The following is a 22,719-nucleotide window of genomic DNA, read 5'->3' as shown; positions in this document are numbered from 1 at the left end:
TTATTCATTTTTTTATGTTAAAAAACATGACCAAAAATACACTATTTTGGACTTTGGAATATATTTGCGCGTACGCCATTGACCGTTCAGTTTAATTAACAATATATTTTTATAGTTTGGACATTTATGCACGCGGCGATACCACATATGTTTATTTTTATTTACACAGTTTTTTTTTTTATGGGAAAAGGGGGGTGATTCAATCTTTTATTAGGGAAGGGGTTAAATTATCTTTTTTTAACTTTTTTTGTTCACTTTCTTTTTTTGCAGTGTTATAGCTCCCATAGGGGGCTATAACACTGCACACACTATTATTTTACACTGATCAGTGCAAAACCATAGCTTTGCATTGATAAGTGTTATCGGCGGTTGATTGCTCAAGCCTGGATTTCAGGCTTGCAGCAATCAATCGCCGTTCGGAGACACAGGAGGCAGGTTAGGCACCCTCCTGCTGCATCCTAGCTGATTGGGACATCGCAATTTTATCAAGATGTACCGATCAGCCCGACTGAGCTGCCAGGATACTTTTACTTTCACTTTTAGAAGCGGGGATCTAAACAGTTAATGACGGACATATGCCGAAATGGCGATGTCCGGCACTAGCCATGGGTCCTGGCTGCTGATAGCAGTCGGGACCATGCAGGTATGATGCGAGCTCAGCTTCTGAGCTCGCTTCATAACCCTCCCCTGCTGCAGCGCCGTTCTGGGGCAAGGGGTTAATAAAATCACATATTACAGTGTAACACTGGCAGTATATTTGCCAGTCTGGGATTTAATTTTACAAAACTATTTTTTATATTTTTCAGTTTACCTGACCACCGACCAGTGATCGAACTGCCCCACTGTGAAAATTCAGAGGTCATCATTAGGCTGTATGAAATGTCATATTTTCCCATGGGATTTTGGTCAAGACTCATTAACAGACTTTTGGAAGTGTCTTCATACATGCTGTCTGGTCGAGGTCTGCAGTCTACATTTCTATTTATTGCCTACTATTGTTTCTCAAATACCTTTGTAAGGCTGGGTTACTATTTCCATTAACTTATTACGTCCTAGATATCAGTCGACATCCTGTCAAAAAGGTATGTCAATGTATACTGTTCCTTGCTGGCATCAGCCATTTAGTTTAATGTCTTGAATGTTGTCAAGTAGTGACCATGTTTTGGCCATTTTCTGCACCCATATTTTTATTTAGCAGAACTCAAAAGAAAGTCTGCTGCACTTTTGAGTCCAGTTAAACATAATCACTTGTTGACTACATTTGGGCCATTAACTAAATAGGCCTGAGGAAGCACTATGTAGTGCGAAAATGTGTATAAGAAGAAGAAATAGGAGCACACACCTGTGTATCTTGCTTGAAGTGGTTTTATTCCAGAAGGTACAAATCCAACATCCCAACACCCCTACACCAGATAGAGCCAGAGTGGCAGGAGCTATTCACCTGGACGAACGCACAGTTTCACGCTGACTGGTGTTTCTTCAGGTCCGTGGTGATGGTCATCACCACGGACCTGAAGAAACGCCCGTCAGCGTGAAACTATGCGGTTGTCCAGGTGAATAGCTCCTGCCGCTCCGGCTCTGTCTGGTGTAGGGGTGTCGGGATGTTGGATTTGTACCTTCTGGAATAAAACCACTTCAAGCAAGATACACAGGTGTGTGCTCCTATTTCTTCTTCTTATACACATTTTACTCTGCTATTTAGGCTTTATGTGATCACCACTTCACACCTTGCAACCTGGTTCATCCCACCCCCCACCGCCATCCACACATTACTGCTGCCGAGATCCTCCTACCTTCCTTGCGTGCGGTGCTCAGTCGCCTTCTTCAGTCCACGTAATAATAATTTTAACTCCGCTTTTGATCTGATGTCATCTGGGCCCTGCTTCTTCCTGCCTCCAAGACAAGCCATCTCAGCATGAACTGCCTGCTCAGTCAGTCACTGGGACACTGCTACAGCCAGTGTTTAGCTAAGCGGGCAGTTTCTGTTCATACAACTTTATACCCCATCACTGTATGCCACTTCCTGTAGCCCTTAATTTCCTGTTATCCCTTGTCATCCTCTGTTATCATCTGTCACTCCAACATTGCACCATAGTTAGAAGAGGTGTCACTGGGAAGACAGTGAGGTTAATGGATTCTGTCTGGAGGGGTTACTGCCTCTTAACTTTCTGTTTCTTCATGACAGCCATGGCTCATAACAGAACACATAACCTTATGTATTGTGTATACAGCAGATGGGTTTACAATATGTCATCATTACACTGGAAACATGGAACAAAATATTCTGCCGTAGTCAACCCAATGGCAACAAATCTATTGGGAAGGAGGTCGCCTTTTGCAAAATTTTGGGCACATTGGAGACCATTTTGGTGACCATTTGGAGCCCTGCCTAGGTGTTTTGGGAGTTTTCATGCACAATTACTTTATTGTAAACTTAAATACTTTTTCAAATGAAAAAAGGAACTATTCTAAAATAGATGTGAAATTCTCAGTGGTCTAAAACTTTTTGTTTGTACTTCTTAAATGACACAGAAAGAGTCCAACGTCCTAACAGGATGTACTGGAGACAAGGTATCTACCTAAATTGGTCTCCTGAAGCCTACTGTTTGGTGGAATCAACAAGTCTACCTGGAAACCCAAATAGTTGTTTGAAAATCACAGTTCCATCCTGTAGGAAAGGTAAATGTAGTATATTTTATTGTTTTATATAGGTGACAATTAACATGCATTAGCAAACAGACTTCATTAGTTCACAGACTTTACAGATGCATAAACTATAGGTAATTTTTTTTTTCATAAAGCACAAACAATATCAATAATTATATTACTAGTATTGACATTAACCCCTTAAGGACAAGACCAATTTTTAAGTGGCTATAAATGCAGATCCTTTTGGCAGCCATGGAGGTCTAATGCAGGCCTTGGCTGCCATGGCAATAGAGAAGCCAATCCTACCCTTTATACCACCAACAACTCACAGGAGAAATGTGTAAATGCCACTCTCAAAGCTTTAAACAGTTAAATAGCTGGCAATGGAGCTGAAGATGTTGAGGCTATTTGCAGTGACTGTGAACTTTTGAAAGCAGTCACCAGGTATGAAGCATGCTTGGTTCCTGAGCATGCTCCGTACATCCATTACGCCATAATAACATAACTTTATGTCATAGTGGGTTACAAGCATTATCTTATTGTTATAAAAGTAAGCGGCAGGCAGCTAGGGCTGTTAAATAACTACCTATGCACTTCTCCAACTCTAGGTGCTCTGTTCCGCCTTATTGCTTTTGTATACTTACCTTATTGATGTACTGCCTCAGTGATTGGCTTTAGGAGAGGCGGGATATTGGTGCTTGATTGAGGAAAGTAAACAGAAGCACCAAGGCAAAACAGAGCGTAAAAGTTTTTTTTTTTTTTTTACAAATCAGACAACCGATTTCAAGTAAAATAGTAAGAATAATCACCTTTGGAGTGTAATTGTGTAATCTAACATAAAAAAAATGAATTGTCAATCAGATGTCGAAATAGTAATGGTCTGTTCATGTTCAAAATTTTAGAAGGCCCTATAAGGTTTTCAGTAGGCCATTCCTGTGTTTTTGATAGGAAGAATAGCAAAGTCTGTACTGCTGTTTTTCTTGTATAAAGTACCAGGCCCACTTTAAAATAGTTAGGTCTGTTGGCGACTCTTTGGAACCATTGAACAACATTGGTCATCATCATTGCTTCCTGGCTTTTGTTATACAGAAGCCTTGGTACTACTGTAAACTGAGCCCTAGATTTTTTTTTTTCTTGCATGTATCCTGTATAAACAGAACTTTTTTGAGCAGTAATAGTATGAACAGAGCCAGATTGTTCCCTGACTGTTATTACATTGAAGCTATTTGTATGTATGTGTGTGTATTTTTTATATTTAACTAGTAATGTCTTTTTATCTTTAATGTTAAATTTAGGTTGCATTCTGCTGGGACAGGTTGTGGATCATATTGATTCACTTATGGAGGAATGGTTTCCCGGTTTGTTGGAAACTGATATTTCTACTGAAGGAGAAACTTTGTTGAAAAAGTGGGTGTTGTACAGTTTTGATGATGGTCAGGAGCACCAGAAAATTCTACTTTCTGATCTGCTGGTGAAAGCTGAAGAAGGTAAGCTTCACACTTGTACTTTGTTGTTGCTATAATTATTTGTACTACCGTTATTTATGTAACCAATTACAGTAGTAACCAACTGACGCCTGAATTTTGCCTGAAAGACAGATTTGGAGATACAAATAACAAGCATTACATTTCCTTGATGTTCTATCTGATAATCCTGGCATGCTCAACATACTAAACTTCTAAAGACATAAATATTTCCTCTTGTCTATGTTACAGGACATTTATTGTCTTTCTGTGTGCTATTATTTTCATTTTGACCCAAGGCTCCATTTTTTACTCTTGATCAACCATCTTAATTCTTTCTGTTTCCAATACCATCTGTACATAGTTCACCCATTTTTTTATTCCTAGTCTGAACAATACTTTTATTCAGTCCATATCTGTGGTCAGTTAAAGGGGTATTCTGGCTTTATACATCTTATCCCCTTTTCAAAGACTAGGGGATAAGATGTATGATCGCAGGGGTCCCGCCGATGGGAACCCCTGTGATCTCGGTGCAGCCCCAGACATCCTTTGGAGAGGGGATAAGATGTTTAATTTCTCTTTCTTGTGTCTGCGAACTTAAGCATAAAAAAAGCCTTGCCTTGTATATTTTATCTGTCTGAAATATTCCTACTTGGTAAAAATATCTATTAAATATTTTTTTTAAGCAGGTGACCTATTAGTAAATCCAGAAGACCCAAGATCTACAATTCCCATCTCCCAAATTGCCCCTGATATTGTTCTTGCTGATCTGCCAAGAAATATTATGCTGAGTAATGAGGAACTAGAATTTGACCAGACTCCTGAATATTTATTGGGTATGTATTTTATTGGTAAATATTATTCTTCTCATGATAACAACTGTAATAAGATTAATGTATGCTTCATATTGCTGCAAAAGCATGTGCAACAAGTAAAGAGACCAGTAAGAAACTTTCACACAGAATATATGATTGATGGAAAATGGGAAGTAATAAAAGTATAATGCTATCATTTGAATACTTCAAAAACTAAACACTTGTCTGTTGTCTTTACAAATGACCAAAGCTAATATATGTTAAAGATTTTCATAAAGCAATTATAAAATATGAATTAATATGTGCCATATCTTTTAGGACTTCAAAGAGTTTTAGCTAAGTGATAAAGGCGACTATCTATAGACTCTAAACATGACTATGACCGCCACTTATGAACCCCAGCTGAAGTACAAAGAGCAGTTCTAGCACAAACACAAACCCATACTGGTATATATTAAGTTCTATAGAGAATAAGAACAGGATATCGACTGTAATATGTGAAACTGACACACATATAATCATGGTAATAAAACCACAGCTATGAGCGTGGGACCTTCACGTCACAGGACATTACACATCATCTACAGGACAGGACATTACTCACCAAGCTAATTTGACCATTATCTTCAGCTTTAGACACTATTTCAAATATTTTTAATGTGTATTTCAGGTGATGGTGGCTTTGGCTCAGTCTATAGAGCTGTGTATAAAGGTAAAGATGTAGCAGTGAAAATTTTCAACAAACATACTTCCCCAAGACTTTTAAGACAGGTAAGAAACCATATTATAACATCTGTCATCATAACCAGAGCTGTGAAGTCAGTAAGGCAAACTTCTGACTCCTCTCTTTTTCCATGTTGTAAAACATTTACCGTAAATAAACGTTAATGTCAGGCTTTTCACCACTTATGGATGAACATATTTAACAAGTTGTGCATTTATAAACTATATAATATTTTAGATTTTTATTTTAGAATTTGGATTTGGTATATCACTAGTGACCTGACTCTCTCTCGACAGCCTTGATCATTACCTCCATTTCTTTACATTGGAATTAAATTAATATAGACTGTACAGTGAAAGTATGTTTATTTAAAATAATTTTAAGAACTGAATGCAATGTTGCAGAACAATGTACTTGCTGCCCTAACCGATAAAAACATATACTAATGTATTATTTTACTTTTATATATCACTTTGCAGGAATTGACAGTACTAAGTCATCTCCATCATCCAAGCCTAGTGTGTTTACTTGCGGCTGGTGTTCGACCTAGAATGCTAGTGATGGAACTTGCTCCAAAGGGTTCCCTTGATCATCTTCTCCAGCAGGATAGTAGTAACCTGACTCGAACCCTCCAACACAGAATAGCTCTTCATGTTGCTGATGGTCTAAGGTAAAAGGAAAAATTATACTTCCTGTAATATTATTTTAAATTATGTTTTCTATATGTTTTCAAATTGAATGATGCGAGATAACTGACCACCTAATTTTCAAAGACCTACTTTACACAGAACTATGTTACAATTATTTTCAAGGATTAAAGGGGTTGTGCGCTGCCCTGACTTTCGGAGCTCCGCTCACAGAATCCGGAAGTTCATTACTCTGAACGCTGTGTGCGGGCTTCCGTGTTCGCGGCCGCCTGGCATGACGTCACGCCCGGCCCCTCGTGACGTCTCGCCCGCCCCCTCGTGACGTCACGCCCGCCCCCTCTACCAAAGTCTATGTGAAGTGGGCGTGACAGCGGTCACGTCCCCTTCCCATAGACTTTCATTGAGGGGGCGGGCGAGACGTCACAGGGGGCCGGGCGTGACGTCACACCCGGCGGCCGCGAGCATGGAAGCCCGCACACAGTCCCTCGTGACGTCACGCCCGCCCCCTCTACCAAAGTCTATGGGAGGGGGGCGTGACAGTGGTCACGCCCCCTTCCAATAGACTTTCATTGAGGGGGCGGGCGAGACGTCACGAGGGGCCGGGCGAGACTTCACGCCCGGCGGCCGCGAACACGGAAGCCCGCACACAGCGTTCAGAGTAATGAACCTCCGGACTCTGTAAGTGGAGCTCCGAAAGTCAGGGCAGCGCACAACCCCTTTAAGCACAATTTTTATCAGAAAATCTGCACCAAATTTGGCTGAAATAGGGTTGCATGCTATAAGCGCCACATTTTCAAATAGTTACACATGATTGTTGCTTTGTTTGCACCATGCCACCACATTAAAAAGGGTGTGGACTTGGCAAAAGGGACGAGGCTAAAATGTCAGTTTTAGAACCCATGACCTGCGACTGAGATCAAGCCTTCTGACACCAAGACACCCTATGCCAGATGCAGCAAAGCAGCCTGAAAACATAACTGAGTTGTGTAATATTATTTATTTAGTTTAATTAACTCTTTGATTGTTTTTGATTAGGTACCTCCATTCGTCAATGATCATTTATCGAGATTTAAAACCCCACAATGTTTTGCTATTTACTTTATATCCAAACTCTGCAGTAATTGCAAAAATTGCTGACTATGGAATTGCCCAATATTGTTGCAGAATGGGAATCAAAACTTCAGAAGGCACTCCAGGTAATAAAGAACTTGTTTTTGAGACATTGTTAAAATGCTATCAACTTCATAAATACTTAAAATACTAAGGATTCTTTTTCTCAGCTGTTTCTGTTCATATTAATATTAAATATTTGTTTTCAATTCACATCCTGTGATTTTCTGTCTTGTACACCTGAAAATCATAAAATGAAAGCTTCCAAATGTTTCCAGACTGTTGCAGGACAAATTTGGCTAGAGGTTTATTTCGGACAAGTTTGCAACTCAGTTACAGGGTCTTGGCAATCTCTGTATAGCCTAGGCCATCTTTATGTAGAGCAACAATTCTTTTTTTTCAAATTCAGAGAGTTCTTTGCCATGAGGTGCCATGTTAAGTTTCCAGTGACCAGTATTGGAGAGTATGAGAGTGACAACACCAAATTTAGGACATCTATTCCCCATTTACACCTGAGACCGGGGCGAATCCAGAGTCCAATCTCAGGAGGGGCACTATTAGAGTATTTTGTGTTGGTGGACACAAAATAAAGTGTTGCTTAAGGTACTTACAATATTATTAAATGTATCATACAGTCCTAATCCTGTTTAAAGTTTAAACATTTTTTATTTTTTATTTTTTAAATCAACTGGTGCCAGAATATTAAACAGATTTGTAAATGACTTCTATTAAAAAAGATCTTTACCCTCCCAGTACTTTTTAGCAGCTGTATGCTACATAGGAAATTCTTTTCTTTTTGAAAAATTTTTTTTGTCTTGTTCACAGTGCTCTCTGCTGACACCTGATGCTCGTATCAGGAACTGTCCAGAGCAGGAGAAAATCCCCATTGCGAACCTATGCTGCTCTGGACAGTTCCTGACACAGAAAGAGGTGTCAGCAGAGAGCACTGTGGACAAGACAAAAAAGAAATTCAAAAAGAAAATAATTTACTCTGTAGCATACAGCTGCTAAAAAGTACTGCAAGGGTAAGATTTTTTTAATAGAAATTATTTACAAATCTGTTTAACTTTCTGGAAACAGGATATAGGCCCTGATTTTATTTTATTTTTTAGCATGTTGTGATGCCCGCGCTGTAGCATGTTGCAGAAAATCATTTCCAGTATAATAAATATACAAATTGCCACAGAATGGGAAATTGCTAAAGAAGTTTTTACCATTTAAAACTACAGCTCCCAGTATGACCTTAAGTATGTGGTAAGGTTATGCTGGGTGTTGTTGTTTCACCCATCATTACGGCAGAATTAGTGAGGAGAATACACAATAATATCAGTGACTATAGGTGACGTCTTCTCTATAGTCTTTCCTTATCTAATTCAGATGGAACACACCGCTGGGACATGTTCTAGCTAAATGTTTACTCAGCAGAACTTGACGCCCAGATGACTCCTCACTATCTCAGCGCATTCTGATCCTCTATATGAAAACAATAATTATTATAATACTGCCAAACACTGTATCCTTTGAATATAATACTGGAACACACCCTCTGAATATAATTCTGACACACTGTACACACTCTGAAAATACTACAACACACTTTATCCTCTGAATATAATACCTCCACACACCGTACCCTCTGTATATAAAACCGCCACACACTTTAACCTCTGAACTACTACACACTGAACCCTCAGTATTATATTCAGAGGGTGCAGTGTGTTGTAGTAATATATTCAAAGGGTTCAGTTTGTAGTAGTTCAGAGGTTACGGTGTGTGGCGGTTTTATATACATAGTGCACAGTATGTAGTAGTATTATATTCAGAGGGTGTTGTAGTAATATATTCAACCACATACTGTGCTCTCTGAATATAACCTTGCCATGCACCCTTTGAAAACCATACTAGACCAAAAATTCCTTACAATATACACTATGGACGACATTTATCATTGTCTTTAGACTGTTTTTTGTGTCTAAAAAGGTGCAAAGAAGGCGCAAGCAGGGTTTATATGCGCCTTTTGGTTTACACATTTTTGTTGATTTTGGGAATACACATGATATGGAAGGGTTTTATGAACTGTGCCTTTTTGTGAAAAGGCGCAAAAAAGGGGCAAAACCCCCAAAAAGATAGAAATTTTTGAAAATGTATCAAATGGTCTGCTTCCTTTTTAATAAATTTGGTGCTCCTACACATTACCAACACACACACACAAAAAAAAAGGTGTAGAAAAATATTTCACTTACACCTACAATGATAAAGGCCGGCCTATACCTCTGAAATGCAAAACACTCTGTGTCCCTCACATATAGTAATAATGCCCAATCCTGTGCCCCCACATATAATAATTATAACCTGTCCTGTTTCCCCCCACTTAATAATAATAATGCCCTCTGTGCTGTGCCCCTTGCATATAATGCCCCCTGTGCTGTGCCCTTCTCATATAATGCCCCCATCATGTTCCCCTCACATATTATGCCCCCTGTCATGCCCCCTCAGGGGGTATTATATGTGAGGGGCACAGGACAGGGGGGCATTATAAGTAAGGGGAAATGTCAGGGGGGCATTATATGTGCATTATATGGGCACATGACAGGGGGAGGGGGCCCTGTCATGTGCACCCACACATAAAATCCCCCCTGACATGTGCCCCTCACATATAATGCCCCCCTGTCATGTGCCCCTCACATATAATGTCCCCTTTCCTGCCCTGCCCTGTCCTCTATATGGGCACATGACGGGGGGGGGGGCTGTCATGTGCCCCCACATATAATGCCCCCTGACATGTGCTCCTGACTTATAATTCCCCCCCAGTTATGTGCCCCTCACTTATAATTTGCCCTTTTCTATGCATTCGCGCTACACACCCCCCCCCCCCCCAAAGTTTTAATAATTCCCCTGTACCATACGGCGCCCGAGCAGCTCTCTCCAACTGTCACCTTTTTCACACACTGCTCCGATCTTGCGGTGTGAGAGCTGCGGGGACGTGATCTCTGGGAGCTGGCACGATAATCTGATGTCATCGCGCCACACTGCAAGAATGGAGCAGCGTGTGAGAAACGTGAGGGAATTGAGGAGCGGGACAGCTGACAGCTCCCGCTCCACCATGCTATAGTACAGGAGGGGCAACAATCTCGGGGGGGGGGGGGGGGGGGGGCAATTGAGCGCTGCCCCCCCCCCCCCCCCCCCCCGGCCTCCCTCGGATCCGCCACTGCCTGAGACATTTAACAAGTCACATAACACCAGGGAGGGAAGATGGGTAATTGGGCCCAATTTGGACATAACCACTTAGGGCTATACTCACTTTTGTTTCCAAGGTTAAAGGGGTACTCCACTGGAAAACTTTTTTATTTTTTTTATTTCAACTGGTGCCAGAAAGTAAAACAGATTTGTAAATTACTTCTATTTAAAAATCTTAATCCTTTCAGTGCTTATCAGCTGCTGTATACTACAAAGGAAGTTCTTTTCTTTTTGAATTTACTTTCTGTCTGACCATAGTGCTCTCTGCTGACACCTCTGTCCATTTTAGAAACTGACCAGAGTAGGAGAAAATCCCCATAGGAAACCTATCCTGCTCTGGACAGTTCCTGACATGGACAGAGGTGTCAGGAAAGAGCACTGTGATCAGACAGAAAGGAAATTCAAAAAGCAAAGAACTTCCTCTGCAACATACAGCAGCTGATAAGTACTGGAATGATTACGATTTTTAAATAGAAGTAATTTACAAATCTTGGAAAAAGTAAATATGTAAAACCAGTCCTCAAGAACTGTGGGTATATAGAATGTAGTGAAGAGTAGGTTAAAAGAAGAAGAGAAAAGATATTGGATCAAATAAATATTAATTTATTAATGTAAGTATATGAATTAATAACCGATCACTCTGCAGGGCCCTTGCAAAAGTGAGTTGAAAAATACTGATAAAATGTGAATAAAAATGAGTGAATACAAATAAAAAATAAATGCACCAATTAATAAATAGATATTTTCATTAGTGTCCACTGGATGGTTAGCAATATGTCTCTTTCTATTGATAATCACAGTTGTGTCCCAGGGTGTCCAATAGAAAAATCAGTTCAGTAGGAAAAAACTGTTCAAAGAGTGAATGAATGAACTCCTGTGAAGATCTTATGAGTCTCATCAGTTACTGTAACAGATTTGTAGCAATGGCAACAGTTGTAACTATTATAGTAGCAGCAGTTGTAGCAGATATAGCAGCAGTAGCGGATTACAACAGTAGCGATTAGAGCAGCAATTGTAGTGACTTTGTTGCGCTCTTTGAATATGTAGTATCGGTGCACAGCACCACTCACCCTCCTTCTCGGCTGTTGGTGATCCCGGCAGGCAGCGATACTCACGGATAGTATTCTCGGTAGATCGCGAACCTCTGCAGACCGCGGTATCCTGTGAGTGGTGAAGGCTGTCTGTAATGCCGATCTGGATCGTAACCTGGGTGAGTGGTTCTCCGGTTGGCTGTCGGTGTCCTGGACTAGCACGGAAAGGCGTCCGGCCTGGGGAAGACGTGTCCAGGAACTTAGCTGTTCGGGGCTGTAAGTGAGAGACTGGGAGCAGCTGCGTGTCCGGATGATGCGCTAGCTGCACGCGTGTTGCGGTGGTCCCAAATCTGTGGGCATCCAGCGGTTGCTAGCCACAATGGGTGGATATAGAGTCTTTAAAAGTGGTATACACTTACATGATATGGTGCTTTGGATAGTCAGACGCGTTTCAAGACCTGCAGGCCTTTTCTTCAGTGACAGATAAGATGTTATCTGTCACTGAAGAAAAGGCCCGCAGGCTTTGAAACGGCCTTGTTTTTTCAATCACATTAAAAACATATAAAGGTTGAGAATTTTAACAGCAAGTAAATAGCAAAGTAAGGAACAATATATTAAAAGTTTAGTTTGGTGACACATACTTTTTAAATACTGTTCTACTAGCAGTGACATCTCTAATGTACATTGTAGCAAAGTGTAATTTTGTCACATAAAATTATATAATGAAATGCTAGGAGCAAACTTATGTGAGATAATGTATGTAACATCCACCAATTTAATTCATTATGGTCATCTTATGAACCCTTTCTTGTGACAGTAGATTTTTTTTCAGTTCTGTATTTTGCATTTTTTAAACACATGAAAAAAAGCATATCAAGTCACCTGGTAGCCACAACAGTACATGTCCAGGCAAAAAGACTGCAACAACAAACATGTCAGCAATGACAAAATGCAAAGACAGCAGTATCATCATATTGGCAATAGCCCGGGACATAGTCTTGTGCTGCGCAGCCCCAGCACATAACCAGCCCGACAACAAAAGAACACAAATCACACACACACCACCACTCCCTGGAGCCCCCCCCCCCCCCCCCCCCAATTTGGCATATCTTCCTCCCACTTCAAATTTACAGTTGCAAATGGATTTGGGCTCCTCATATGCTTGTGTGAGTAGTTTGGAGAGGTCAGCGGTGCCTAGGAGCAGCTCTACTTCAGAGAAAGCAGGGGGTCACCTCCAAGGAGCCAAACTGCATTTGGACCTCATGTCTCAGCTGGAGATACCTATAAAAAGCACTCTGAGGAACATGATAGTGGATCCGCATATCAGCAAAGGATAGCAAATTACTCCATAAGTTTCCCAGAAACTGCTGCCTCTAGCTCCCTAGGGGTGTTCTTGGAGAGACAGTGGGTTGTGGGAAGTGCCCAGACACCACAGACCAAACCGCAGCCACAGTTTTAATAGGACCTGGAAAAGTTGTAAGAGTAGATTTAAACATTCTGGCAGCTTGGCTGTTCAGAGGCTTGTGTTTTGACATGCTGAACAATAACTTTATTGTATTTATTGCCTTAGGATTTAGAGCACCTGAAGTTGCAAGAGGAAATGTTATTTACAACCAACAGGCAGATGTCTATTCATTTGGATTATTGTTATATGATATTCTGACAGCTGGAGCAAGAATGATTGAAGGGTTGAAGTTTCCAAATGAATTTGATGAATTGGCTATCAATGGAAAATTGCCAGGTAGATATTCTGATGTAGAATTTTCAGTGCAGCTATTATTACCAGATTCACTAAGCTATTATCCCAAATGCCACAAAAAAAAGTGTGGCTTTTCTCTACTGAACAATGGTAAATGGTGAACTGTGAACTGCAGACCTGGCATTGTAGAAAGCTGCCCTTAAGCAGGAAATATTCCAATCACAAATCCACCTTAACCCTACTCTGAGTTATGTTAAACTATCGATTGTAGCATATTTAAATGGCCACTGTCAGATCCAGAAACTTTTTATATGTTGTTACTGATGAAAATTAAAGACCTTTTGTAATATGGTTGTTTAAAATTTTTTAAATATTTATAAAGAAAACAGCCCCGGACACTAACCAGTCCTGCTGCAGCATCATGCTTATCCATGAGTCATGGACAATAGATGACTCATGGACAAGGCTGAATGAGCAGACACACCAAATACCTCCTTCCAAGACAAGGGAGGGACACACCCTCTTCCTCTGAGATTACTTTTAACACTGTGACCTAATGACAAGAGTATTTTTTTTAAATAATAGATATAGATGATAGAGGCATAAAAACTAGATGTACATGGTCAGGATTAGGTACTGAGTTATTATATAATTATTTTTTTTTTTTTTGTGGGATCTGACAGGTATGCTTTAAAGTGGACCTGTGGACCTGTAAATAAGCATATGACTATAAAAGGCAAGTTATCAGGATTCTGGACATACCTTTTTTTCTCTCCATAGTCCTTTTCAGTGGCGAGATATAAGACTTACTATTATTATGCAAAATGTTGCGTAAAAGCCCAGGGGTAATTTCCGAGCACAACAAGAGCCCAGCTAAGTACACCCATGTCCTCTGCATTACCCCCCACAGATTGCTTGCATCTGTCTGTCCCGTATTGGCTAACTGCCACTAGTTAAAGAAGACATGGGTTGGACTTACCTGCCCTTTTGCCTGTAGCCATGATAACCAACCCTATCTGCTCATATGCTTAAATACACCCCTAATGTCCTGCTGACAAGTCGGCTTTAATAATTATAAATGATCATATCTTGCATGCTTTCTTTTATTGTTTTAGATCCAGTCAAAGAGTATAATTGTGCTGCATGGCCAGAAGTTGAAGTATTGATTAAAAAGTGCTTAAAAGAAAATCCTCAAGAGCGCCCCACATCTGACAAGGTACACGTTACTAATACTTAAATGTTTGGCCTTAAAGGAGTACTCTGGTACCACAGTTTTATGGTTATCTAGCATGCTTGTAGTGAGTTTAGCACTTTTGTAATTCACATGTTATACATCTGTCCACAGCGTATATGTTTTTTACTGACCTCTTTTCTGTGAAGGAAGTTCAGTAGTTTTTCTGGTTGCTTTTGACTGTTGTCCACACCTTCGGCCATGTTTGTTCACTGTTGTGGACAAGACATCAGAGTTGTAGGCATTGCTGTTTTTTTTTTGTTCTGCAATGGTTTTGCCCCTTTTCCACACCCCTGTAACGAATATTCATTGAATTGTTGAGGGAGGATGGATGTCTCCTACCGCTGTCAGCCTGCCCTGCTTGAATACCCTGTATCAGCGCTGCGGCTGACGTGTAACCCCTTCCCCGCCATTGGGACCGTGCGTCCGCGGGGGAATCGGCTATCATGATTCCCCCGCAGGCGCATGATCCCCATGGCGGGGGAAATTAGTAACATATCAGCCGCAGCGCTATCACGATTCCCCCTGCAGCAGTCCCCACATCAGGGAATTAATGAATTGCCAGCCGCAGCACTGTCCACACATCAGGGAACTAGTCATATGTGACCCGTGGGTGCTCCTCTGCTTCCTGATAACCCCCACCCCCCCCCCCCCCCCCCCCCCAAGCGAATTCCCCACAATGGTAAACTGGGAATGAATTGCCAGCCACAGCGCAGTCCCCACATCAGGGAACTAGTTATATGTGACCCGTGGGTGCTTTTCTGCTTCCTGATAAACCCCCCCCCAAGCAATGTCCCTGCAAGGGTTAACTGTGAGCCGCAGCTGCCCTGTACATTCTCACCACATCAGGGAATGAATGAATTGTGAGCGCGAGCGCAGGGCTTCTGATCAGTGTCACAGTTAAGGGACATCTGTAATAATGATTGTGACATATTCCTGTGCCCGGGGCTGCAAAAATAAACAAAATAAACTTTGACTTACCTTCCTGGCTTTGCGGTCCTCTGCTGCGGTCCTCTGCTGAGAGCCGTCAGTAAATCTCCGTCCGCAGCGATTTCCCGCCTCTGTCGGTGATAGGCTGAGTGCACTGCCATGTAAAGAGCCGGCCAGCAGAGCAGCGCCCGCGGGTCACATATGACTAGTTCCCTGACATGGGGACAGCGCTGCAACTGGCAATTCATTCCCAGTTAACCCTTGCGGGGACTTCGCTTGGGGTGGTGGAGGGGGCAGGAAGCAGAGCAGCACCCGCGTGTCACATTGTGGGGACAGCGCGCTGCGGCAGGAAATTCATTCATGCCCTGATGTGGGGACTGTTGGGTGAGAAGCTGACAGTGAGGGTGAGAGGACTATACTAATGAGCAGGGCGGGAAAGGGAGTGCCAAAGGGAAAAAATAAAAACGCCCACAAACAGGGCTGGGCGAAAACGCAAAACAAGTTGGGCAGGGCACTGAAAGAGGAGACAGGCTACAATGCATGCTGGGAGCTGTAGTTTCTGAAGCAAAGGCAAAAGGGAAATAGATGCTACACTACACGGACACACTTGTGCAAAGAAAGGAAAAGAAAGACAAACAAACAAAGAGCAAGCACGAGACCAGAGATAAGAAAACTCACCTGCAAGGGTAAGTAGAAACTGAAAAAACACATTGGCCACCGGAGGACCCCTTTTAAACTCTCTATAGTCCTCTGTATTACATAGTTATGGTTTAAAATGGCTTATGTCCATGAAATTCAGCCAGGGAAGGCAGGTGTTTAAGGAAAAAACCAAATATTTTCTGTGGCTGCACACATAAGATTGCCTCCACACCTGACACTTTAAAGAAGGTGAAAAAGATCTCATATACAGTCATGGCCGTAAATGTTGGCACCCCTGAAATTTTTCAAGAAAATGAAGTATTTCTCACAGAAAATGATTGCAGTAACACATGTTTTGCTATACACATGTTTTTTCACTTTGTGTATATTGGAACTAAACCAAAAAAGGGAGGAAAAAAGGCAAATTGGACATAATGTCACACCAAACTCCAAAAATTGTCTGGACAAAATTATTGGCACTCTTATCTTAATATTTGGTTGCACACCCTTTGGAAAAAAATAACTGAAATCAGTTGCTTCCTATAACCATCCATAAGCTTCTTACACCTCTTAGCTGGAAGATTTTACCACTCTTCCTTTGCAAACTGCTCCTTATTGTAAGGGCGCCTTTTCCCAACAGCAATTGTAAGATCTCTCCACAGGTGTTCAATGGAATTTAGATCATTACTGGCCACTTCAGAACTCTCATGCGCTTTGTTGCCATCCATTTCTGGGCGCTTTTTAACATATGTTTGGGGTAATTTTTCTGCTGGAAGACCCAAGATCTCGGGCGCAAACCCAGCTTTCTGACACGGGGCTGTACATTGATACCCAAAATCCGTTGGTAATCCTCAGATTTCATGATGCCTTGCACACATTCAAGGCACCCAGTGCCAGAGGCAGCAAAACAACCCCAAAACATCATTGAACCTCCACCTTGTTTCACTGTAGGTACTGTGTTCTTTTCTTTGGAGGCCTCATTCCGTTTTCGTTAAACGGTAGAATGATGTGCTTTACCAAACAGCTCTATCTTGGTCTCATCTGTCCACATGTGGTAATGTAGAAAAAAAAGACCTCATACGGCGCCTCGTGTATTACTTAATGGTACGGTGGCTATACAGTAGTCAGGAATTTAAGCCCCTTATAGGTGGCTGCTCATCTTTAAAGCAAAGAAAATTTAGCATATCACCTCAATGCTGAGGTCTAGTGATGTGGCTTGCTGCTCAGCCAGAAGGTCTTAAGGGATCAGTCTGAGATGTTCTGTAGTAGTATGCAGAGTATGTAGGGAAAGAAAGACCATCAATTCCAGGTGCTGCTCGGCCAAACATCAGAGTCACAGAGTTTCTAGTCAAAGATCCATGTATGGATCACTTTTATTGTAATAAAACAAAATAAAATGGATGATGCGTCTCGAGGGTAACCCCCTCTTCCTCAGATCAGCATCGGCATCTTTCTAGGTACTGTAGTCCTCCCATTCCCCGGATTACCCTGGTTTCCCATCTTTGAAACCTCTCCAGCTCCACTATATCTTTCCTGTACACTGGTGCCCAGTACTGTACACAGTATTCTATGTGTGGTCTGACTAGTGGTTTGTACAGCGGTAGAATTATTTCCTTGTCGTGGGCATCTATGCCCCTATTGATGCACCCCATGATTTTATTTGCCTTGGCAGCACCTGCCTGACACTGGTCACTACAGCTAAACTTACTGTTAACTAAGACTCCCAAGTCCTTTTCCATGTCAGTCTTCCCAAGTGTGTTCCCATTTAATATATAATCCCAGCCTGGATTTTTCTTCCCCATGTGCATTACATTACATTTATCAGTGTTGAACCTCATCTGCCACTTCTCAGCCCAAACCTCCAACCTATCCAGATCCATTTGTAACAGTGCACAGTCCTCTATTGTGTTTACCGCTTTACAGAGTTTAGCATCATCTGCAAAGATTGCTCCTTTACTATTCAACCCCTCTACAAGGTCATTAATAAATATATTAAATAGAATAGGACCCAAGGCTGACCCCTGTGGTACCCCACTAGTAACAGTCACCCAATTAGAATAAGTGCCATTAATAATCACCCTTTGTTTCCTATCACTGAGCCAGTTACACATTCTCCCCCAGCCCAATCCTTCTCATTTTATGCACCATCCTTTTATGTGGCACCGTATCAAATGCTTTGCAAAAATCCAGATATAAAACATCCAGCGATTGCCCCTGGCCCAGTCTGGAGCTCACCTCCTCATAAAAGCTGATCAGGTTAGTTTGATAGGACCGATCCCTCATAATGCCATGCTGATAAGGAGTCATACATTAAATTTTTTCAGGATATTCCAAAATAGCATCTCTTAGAAAACCCTCAAACAATTTACATACAACGGAAGTTAAAGCGCAACTGTCATGAAATCTTGGTGCAATAACCTGCACACAGCCTTTGTACTGTGTGCAGGTGGTGTATATAGCAATGTTTTTACCTGATATTTGCAGGTTTCATGACGCCAAAAAATGCTTTTAATCAAAGCCACTGTCTGATAGGCGTGGCGCAAGGTACGCAATGCCCCGCCGCCGCCACGCCCACCCCAACGCCTACCACGTATGTCAGCGCTGGGACCGCTGTGTGACTGACACACAGGTCCCAGCGCATGCGCCCTTCAGCTAATCGAACGTGTGCACCACTGTGTGTCACCCAGCAAGCGCTCGCTCCCCCAGCGAGTGCTCGCTCCCGCCGCAGTCTTCCTCCTCAGTGTGCCTGCACAGTTCCCGATACTAGGGGCAGAGAGGAAGCGTGCTCTCTGCACCTAGCACTGCGCAGGCGCACTGAGGAGGAAGGCGGCGGCAGCGAAAACTCGCTGCAGAGGAAGACAGCGGCGCGCACGTTAGAATAGCTGAAGGGCGCATGCGCTGGGACCTGTGTGTCAATCACACAGCGGTCCCAGCGCTGAAATACTAGGCAGGCGTGGGGGTGGTCGTGGCGGCGGCAGGGCATCACGTACCACGCGCCACGCCTATCCGGCCGTCAGTGGCTTTGATTAAAAGCATTTTTTGGCGTCATGAAAGCCTGCAAATATCCGGTAAAAACATTGCTATACACACCACCTGCACACAGTACAAAGGCTGTGTGCAGGTTATTGCACCCAGATTTCATGACATTGCGCTTTACTGGGTAGTTTACCTTATCTAGCTGTATTTCACCTGACATTTAATTTTCCTCGGTGAATACAGTGGAGAAGAATTTGTTTAATATATTTGCTTTTTCCTGATCCCCGTCTATAATTTCTTCCTCATAATTTTTTAAAGGGCCAACACTTACATTTTTGACCTTTTTGGTATTTATATAGTTAAAGAACATTTTGGGGTTAGTTTTACTCTTTGGCAATGAGTCTTTCTGTCTCTATTTTTGTGACTTTTATCTGTTTTGTTTGTTTTTATTTTTTTTTACATATTTTAAATTTTTCTCTTTAGCTTTTTAATGCTTCTTCACTGCCGTCCTGTTTTAGTAGTTTAAATGCTTTATTTTTGTCATTTATTTCCCCCTTAACCTTCTTATTCATCCATATTGGTTTCCTTTTATTTCTGACCCTTTTATTCCCATAAGGTAAAATATTCTTAAGTTTCCCATTTAGTGTCAGTATTCTTGTTTTTGAGGACATTATCCCATTTTATATTGTTAAGGGCTTCTCTGAGTTGTTCAAACTTTGCCTTCCTAAAGTTCATTGTTTTTGTGGCCCCTCGTGAGATTCCCTTATTGAAGAACAAGTTATAATATATTATATTATGATCACTATTCCCTAGGTATCCTTCTATCTGCACATTAGTTACTCTGTCAGGTCTATTGGTTAATATTAAGTCTAGTAGGGTGCCCCCTCTGGTCAGGCCCTGCACCATTTAGGACAGATAATTGTCTTTAGCTATAGTCAGAAACCTGTTTCCTTTATGAGATTCACAGGTCTCAGTCTCCCAGTTTATATCAGGATAGTAAAAGTCCCCCATTATTATCACCTCATTCTGATTTGCTGCCTTGTTTATTTGCCTCAGTAATTGATCTTCTGCCTCTTCCATTATGTTTGGTGGCTTATAGCAAACCCCTATCAGAATTTTTTTGTTTTTTTCTCCATATATTTATACCCATAGTGACTCCACATTATAGTTTCCATCCTGTATATCCTCCCGCAGTGCGGCCTTCATACTGGAGTTTACATAAGGACAGCTATCGTCCAACCAAGTCTCTGTTATACCCACTATGTCATAATCCTCCTTAGACATTTTCAACTCCAGTTCGTCAGTTTTATTGGTCAGACTTCTGGCATTAGTCAACATGCAATTCAAAGGTGTATGTTTTTTCTTCCTATGAAGCCAATCCCTATTAACTATTCTAACCCCTCCCTCCGCTCCACCCCAGGTACATTAATAAGTCCCCCCTCTCTATCTACACTATCGTCCCCCTCTATGTTGTAGGTTCCCTCCCCCCCAGTCCCTAGTTTAAACACTCCTCCACCCTTCTAGCCATCTTCTCCCCAAGCAAAGCTGTACCCTCCCCATTGAGGTGCAGCCCATCCCTACGGGAGAGCCGGTATCCGACAGCGAAGTCAGCCCAGTTCTCCATGAACCCAAACCGCTCCTTCCTATACAAGCTTTTGAGCCACTTGTTTATCTCCCAAATTTTCCGCTGCCTCTTGTGGTACAGGTAATATTTCAGAAAATATTACCTTGGAGATCCTTGCCTTAAGCTTGCGCCCTAAGTCCCTGAAATCATTTTTAAGGACACTCCACCTACCTCTTACTTTGTCATTGGTGCCACTATGTACCATGACTGCTGGGTCCTCTCCAGTCCCACTATCAACCCGATCGCGATGTGCCGAACTCGAGCGCCACGAAGACAACACCCTGTTCGGCGATCCAGGTCTTTGTGACAGATCGCCCTGTCTGTCCCCCTAATAATTGAGTCCCTCCACTACCAGTACCTGTCTGTGCTTCTGAACTCTGGCACTGGCGGGGGATTGATATAGACCAGGGTTTCAAACATCAATCTTGATAAATCCCTTTTGTATGTCATTTTAGATGGGGGACTTATTTCACATTTCTGGATTACTTTCTCAAATTTGAGCATTTCAATTTTGAAATCTTTTTATAAAATAACCATGAATTGTATTGGTTTTGATTCTCTGTTCTTCCTACTTTCTTTTCAACATATTTAATATAGTTAATATTAGCTCTGTTTACCCAATTTCATTTGTACAGAAACATTTCCATAAGTAAATGAAAAGGTATACTTTAAAAATAAAAATAAGTGGATAGTAACTTTAATAATGTTGACCAGGTACAAGAAGTTAATGAAGTGAAGGTTACATGATGTATGAACCACTCCTCAATGTCACAGTTATTGTCGCATTTAATTAATGTCCTCATACTACATGATGTTCCAAAATATGTTTGTATTAATGTAGTTACTATTTGCACTAGTGTGAAGGAAGTAGACGCTGTGTCTAGTGGTAGTTGAACAATATTCATTACATCTTTAAATATTTACCTTTCTTTTGGTATGTTAATCATTTCTGTCACTTCAACTTCCTTGGTTATAATGCTTCTTCTTTCATACTTCTTATTTAGCTTGAATTGTATAGAATCGCTTACTGTTTAATATTGATGTTGTTAATATATGAGCTAGAATGAGTTTGGGCACTAATCTGTATGAATTTATTATACCCTCACAATGGGTCTGAAATTCAGTATAATTTTTTTGTGAGTTTTTGCAGTGTATGTGTATAAAATAAAATTTTTGTGGCAACAGTTGGAGGCACACTATTGGTCACCTGCAGTTCCGCAGCATAAAATATACTGTGGATCGATTACGCTTAAGCTTGTATTTGAGGCAGAGTTTACTGTGATATTCTATAAAAATATAACAGTTTCTTTAGATACTTACACACATAAGTACTGCCCAGAATAACTAAACTATGATTACGAAGCTAGTTTCCTTTAGCTGTAAGAGCTAAAGGACATGCATCATCACTATTTTCCCCAGAAATGTTCTTTACAGTGCTTCACTTGTAAGTCTAAAATACAAAAAATGTGACTTTTCCTAAAGGCGGATATTTTTTGCATAGGTTTACTTTAGCCGTGGGCACACTTAGAAGCTAACATATCCACACAGCATCTAAAGAAATAACTATATACCTTAGAGAGTTGGCACCATTTTGATAACATTTTTTTTACGAATAACATAATATACACACAGAATGATAAATTCCCCCTTGGTTGTCATTTTGCTTTTTGTTGATAAATGGCTATTACTATTGTAGTGGTTAGTACTATACTTCTGTAGTGTACAGTGATCATATTAGAAAATACATGTGCGAGAATGCATGTAAATGATCTTTACAATGATTGGAAACAATGTATTTAATACTAATATAGTATTCAGTAATACAGTTCATTTGTTATTATTGCATTGGTATTATTGTTACACATCTCTTTATATGTGAGAAATAATATGTTACTAAATTTTGTTTTTGAAATGCCTATAAAATCTGTGTTGTCTGATTCCTTA

At 41.2% G+C, this 22,719-nt stretch overlaps 1 protein-coding gene across 3 annotated transcripts in view; it reads left to right on the top strand.

The window, feature by feature from the left end:
* Positions 1-22,719, top strand: part of LRRK2 (leucine rich repeat kinase 2) — a 148,123-nt gene that overhangs the window by 102,012 nt on the left and 23,392 nt on the right. For 2 of the 3 annotated variants that reach the window (XM_056573631.1, XM_056573630.1), the window contains exons 36-44: positions 807-961; positions 2,533-2,679; positions 3,945-4,136; positions 4,799-4,948; positions 5,598-5,698; positions 6,131-6,321; positions 7,334-7,494; positions 13,247-13,417; positions 14,491-14,591. In XM_056573631.1, coding sequence (XP_056429606.1) covers positions 807-961; positions 2,533-2,679; positions 3,945-4,136; positions 4,799-4,948; positions 5,598-5,698; positions 6,131-6,321; positions 7,334-7,494; positions 13,247-13,417; positions 14,491-14,591 — 1,369 coding nt within the window. The remainder of the gene's footprint in view (positions 1-806; positions 962-2,532; positions 2,680-3,944; positions 4,137-4,798; positions 4,949-5,597; positions 5,699-6,130; positions 6,322-7,333; positions 7,495-13,246; positions 13,418-14,490; positions 14,592-22,719) is intronic. The other variant, XM_056573633.1, reaches the window with a different exon arrangement.

The sequence above is a fragment of the Hyla sarda genome, chromosome 4 (genome assembly GCF_029499605.1).
Source record: "Hyla sarda isolate aHylSar1 chromosome 4, aHylSar1.hap1, whole genome shotgun sequence".
Classification (NCBI taxonomy): domain Eukaryota; kingdom Metazoa; phylum Chordata; class Amphibia; order Anura; family Hylidae; genus Hyla; species Hyla sarda.
The sequence above is the reverse complement of the archived record's forward strand: the minus strand, read 5'-3'. Positions and strand labels throughout refer to the sequence as shown.